At 52.2% G+C, this 3825-nt stretch overlaps 1 protein-coding gene across 1 annotated transcript; it reads right to left on the bottom strand.

Annotated features, from left to right (window-relative positions):
* Positions 1 to 1509: 1509 nt before the first annotated feature.
* LOC114580564 lies at positions 1510 to 3247 on the bottom strand. The gene is made up of 3 exons (XM_028698522.1): positions 2759 to 3247; positions 1979 to 2566; positions 1510 to 1863 (listed from the first exon to the last, which is right to left on the bottom strand). The coding sequence occupies exons 1-3, from the start codon at positions 3245 to 3247 to the stop codon at positions 1510 to 1512; spliced, it is 1431 nt and encodes a 476-aa protein (XP_028554355.1).
* Positions 3248 to 3825: the final 578 nt, after the last annotated feature.

Raw genomic sequence — 3825 nt, 5'->3', positions numbered from 1 at the left:
CGTAACCTGCTTCAGTTTCATGCAGTGGATAGTGCAGTGGGCACGGTTTTCCTCCATCCCGCAACCCCACGGGCACTGGTCGGTGTCAGCAAGGTTTCTCCTAGCCAGCCACTCATTAGTAGGGATTGCATCCCGCATCATTCTCCACCAAAAGAACCTCTCCCTCGGATGCAAACGAAGGAGTCGAAGCCACCCAATGTTGTAGTTTCCCTCACCAATTTTGGCTTCATAAGCCAGAGCCGTCACCGACTTCCCTCTATTTAAACGGGCAAGCTCCGGAACATCCTTCATGTGCTCTCCCCCCACTGGAATTTCGAGAATTCGGCCGCCCAGCACCTCCCCGAACGTAAGCAGCACCTCCTCCCTATTCCAGCCCCTATCAACTTCCAGAAAATGGCTAACCTTGCTATCATCCTCATCATCCCTACAGTAGAATGTTGGCCACCTCTCCAGCCACCTGTCAAGGATCCAAGCATCCTTAAATACATCAATGCAAATACAGTAGAACGTTGGCCAACCTCCCTATTCCAGCCTCAGTTCCCATCTCAGTGTTGTCATTACACTTACCGTCTGGTACCTCCGCAACAGCAGCAATAGGAATCTAGGTTACAACCTCACCCGAAATAGAGCCCGCAGTCGATGGCTGGTTCACGGCCTGGTGTATTGCCGCACACTCGGACGCCAATTCCAGCGCCGCGACATATCTGGCCGCAGCAGCGGCTTCAGCATTGGCCGCCTCCGCAACACGCCCCAGCGCCTGCTCAAATTCCATGGCAGCCCTGACTTCCCCCTCTGCCTGGTCAACTTCCATTTGCACATCCATCGCCTTGTCCGCCTTTGCCACCCCCGCAGGGACAGCCCCAAGCCTGTCAGCCAAATCCATGCCTCCCCGCGTACTAGCTTGGCCATTGCCAAACCTGTCCGGTGCTTTTGCACCCCGCGACCCCGCAATAGCCTCCTCACCCGAAGGCTTCACCGCCGCAGCACCCTTGCTCGCCGACTTCCCCGATCTCGCCTTGGCCGGGGATTTAACCTCCACATACCTCTTGCCACCGCCGGACCCAACACCCGACCGCCTCCTATCCCTGTCGCCTCCACCCAAACCTTCACCGCCGCAACCCCCGCTGGAGCGGGGAGGAGACCGCCTGTCTCCCCCTGCCATAACCCAGACCTTCTCACACTAGAACACTCTAGTGAGAGAAACGCTTGGCAAGAAGTGAAAAACCTCCCAAAGTTTTTGGGTTCCTTGAAATTTGCATTAATCATTAAAAAATAAAATAAAAATACATGAAGTACAAAAGAAAGAGCCTACACTCTATCACTATCCTCCCTTAGCAAAGTTACAAAAGAGGGAGGTACATTTCTATCATCACAATCAGTCCAAACAAAATTGCCAAACCTAGCCAGGTGCGCACAAAAATCAGTCGGCCTATTTCTAGCCCGCGGAATGTGGTGGAACAGCACTTGCTTGAAGTCAAGAAAGAACGACAAATCCAGACCCGACGTTTGCTAGTGATCCTTGCTCTTGTAATTGAACATAGTTTGGAGCCACTTGATCGCCGGGAGGCAATCACCCTCAATGATAATGCCGTCCATTTGCATCATCCAGTCACGGATAGCATCCTTCACCGCTAGCGCCGCCATAATCTCCACATTGGTAACATCCCAATGCTCGATTTGCTTACCAACTGCCACCACCAGTCGGCCATTAACATCCCGAGCCACGATTCCCAAACCCGCCGTCCCCGACGGCTGAAGCGAGGCATCCACATTGAACTTTACCCATCCTGGAGGGGGGGGGGGTGCACCAAAGCTTGTAGGAAGGCAATCCAGTGGACTGAGAGGTACACCATTGCTCCAAAACTGGCGAAGAACAAGTTTTCGACAGCATAGACAAAGTATTGGCCGCAATGGACGATGGCGTACAGCAAGAACGTCCGTGCAGTTTATCGTTGCGAGCACGCCAGACTTGATAAACCGTGTAGCAATAGAGTCTCCCGTGGCTGGCATTGTCCCTAGCAGCCAGCTCGAGCATCCTCAATAATTTAATCCACGAATTAACGGGCGGCATGTGAAATCCCCATTTGGCAAGTACCGACAGGGAAGCGGCGAGATTGTCACAATGTGCTGCCACATGCTCAAGTGTTTCAAGTTGAGGGCATCCCCAAGGGCAATTCCGTGAGTCAGAAAGGCCACGGCGAAACAACCACTCCATAGTAGGCAGCGCATCCTGGAATAGACGCCACCAAAAAAACTGCTCCCGTGGGTGTAATTTAAGTCTCCGAAGCCAGGCGAACTGGAACCCAGCCTTAACCTTGCCGTGATTGTACGCCATTGAAGTAATAGTAACCGCAAGGTGGGAGTGAAGAAGCTCCGGCGAGTCCGAGCCATCACCCGTACTAATTTGCACATTTAAAACTCGGTTGGCAAGCTCCTCCCCGAGGCAATCCCGAATAGTGTCTCGGTTCCAGTTATGGTGCTCATCAAGGAGGCAGCTCACCGTCTGGCCATCCAAAGCCTCCACCTTAAAAAACGTAGGCCATCTTGCTAAAGTAAGGTTCCCAATCTAGACATCATTGAGGACATCAACATTATCCCCATTTCTAATGGTCCACCTTAAGATTGGATGGAGAGCCTCGGCGCCATCCTGAAGGATCCTCCAAGTGACCGACGTGTTTCTCTCCATCCGAGGATGCCACAGATCCTGGCCCTATTTAGCTATGACGATTCTGCACAAGAGAGAGTTGCTATTATTGACAATATCCCAAGCAAGCCGAGCACGTAGCGGCCCCGCCCAATCAGCCGAAGCATGGAAACCCAGTCCGCCACTAGCCGTGGAATGGCACAGTTCCTCCCATCTAACATAGTGAATACCGCGGCTAGCATTGTCTTTCTGCCACAAAAATCTTCGAGCCATGCATTCAATAGCCACTAGAATGCTTCGCGGAAGAGTGGTGTGAGTCATAAGATACATAGGGACAGCAAGTAAAAAAGTGTGGATCAGCGTGGCATGCCCCGCCAGTGAAAGATGGCGTCTGCCCCAACTATTTATTTTGCCCATCGCATTCTTCACAACCTTAGGGAAGTCGAAAGCCACCAACTTGCGCATGGCCAGCTGGAGTCCAAGGTATTCAAGTGATTGCACCCTCCGGAAATTCGGTAAATTAGCAATCCTACGTTGCTTCCAACCCGGGCAGTTCTTACTAAACAGTATCGCCGATTTAGTGCAGTTTATGCGTTGTCCCATCCACTAGCAGTAATCATTCAGGATTCCCCCAATTTGTTTGGCATAAAGGACGCTCGCCTCCGCAAAGGCCAAGATTTTGTCCACATACAACAGATGGGAGACCACAGGAGCCTCCTTCGTCACCCGAACGCCAATAGTGCCCCCCCTTTGCCGAAAAGCCTTGGTGAGGAGTTCCAAGCAAAGGATGAAAAGATAGGCCGAAAGAGGGCAGCCCTGCTGAAACCCACTGAGGCCGTCGATCCAATCACTCCTGCGGCCGTTAATTAGCAATTGAAATCTAGGGAAAGAAATACAATGCATTACCCATTGAGAGAACCGCGTCGGGAAGCCCATGAGGTTCATAACTTGGCGAAGAGTGTCACAAGCCATGCAGTCGTAAGCCTGCTCCATATCCACCTTAATCGCCATCATACCAGTCTGCTTCGTGGAGTGTTGGAAGTGGCAAATAATCTCCTGCGCAATTAGGCAAGGTTGGAAATGGAACGGCCCGGCACAAAGGCCCCTTGTTCCTCCCCAACCACCCGAGCCAGGATCGGCTTCATCCGACTAACAAGAATCCGGGCCGTGACCTTGTAGAG

This window comes from Dendrobium catenatum, unplaced genomic scaffold, assembly GCF_001605985.2.
Source record: "Dendrobium catenatum unplaced genomic scaffold, ASM160598v2 fragScaff_scaffold_1101, whole genome shotgun sequence".
NCBI classification, from domain to species: Eukaryota; Viridiplantae; Streptophyta; class Magnoliopsida; order Asparagales; family Orchidaceae; genus Dendrobium; species Dendrobium catenatum.
This window is presented reverse-complemented; position numbering and strand designations above follow the sequence as displayed.

Bases quoted from the DNA above. Each gene is read 5' to 3' on its own strand.
- LOC114580564 (XM_028698522.1), bottom strand. From the start codon at position 3,247: ATGGGACAACGCATAAACTGCACTAAATCGGCGATACTGTTTAGTAAG. The intron at 2,567-2,758 runs GTCAATAATAGC...AATGATGTCTAG, and splicing joins CTCGGCTTGCTTGGGATATT to ATTGGGAACCTTACTTTAGC. The intron at 1,864-1,978 runs GTTTATCAAGTC...GTTCTTCGCCAG, and splicing joins GGAGACTCTATTGCTACACG to TTTTGGAGCAATGGTGTACC.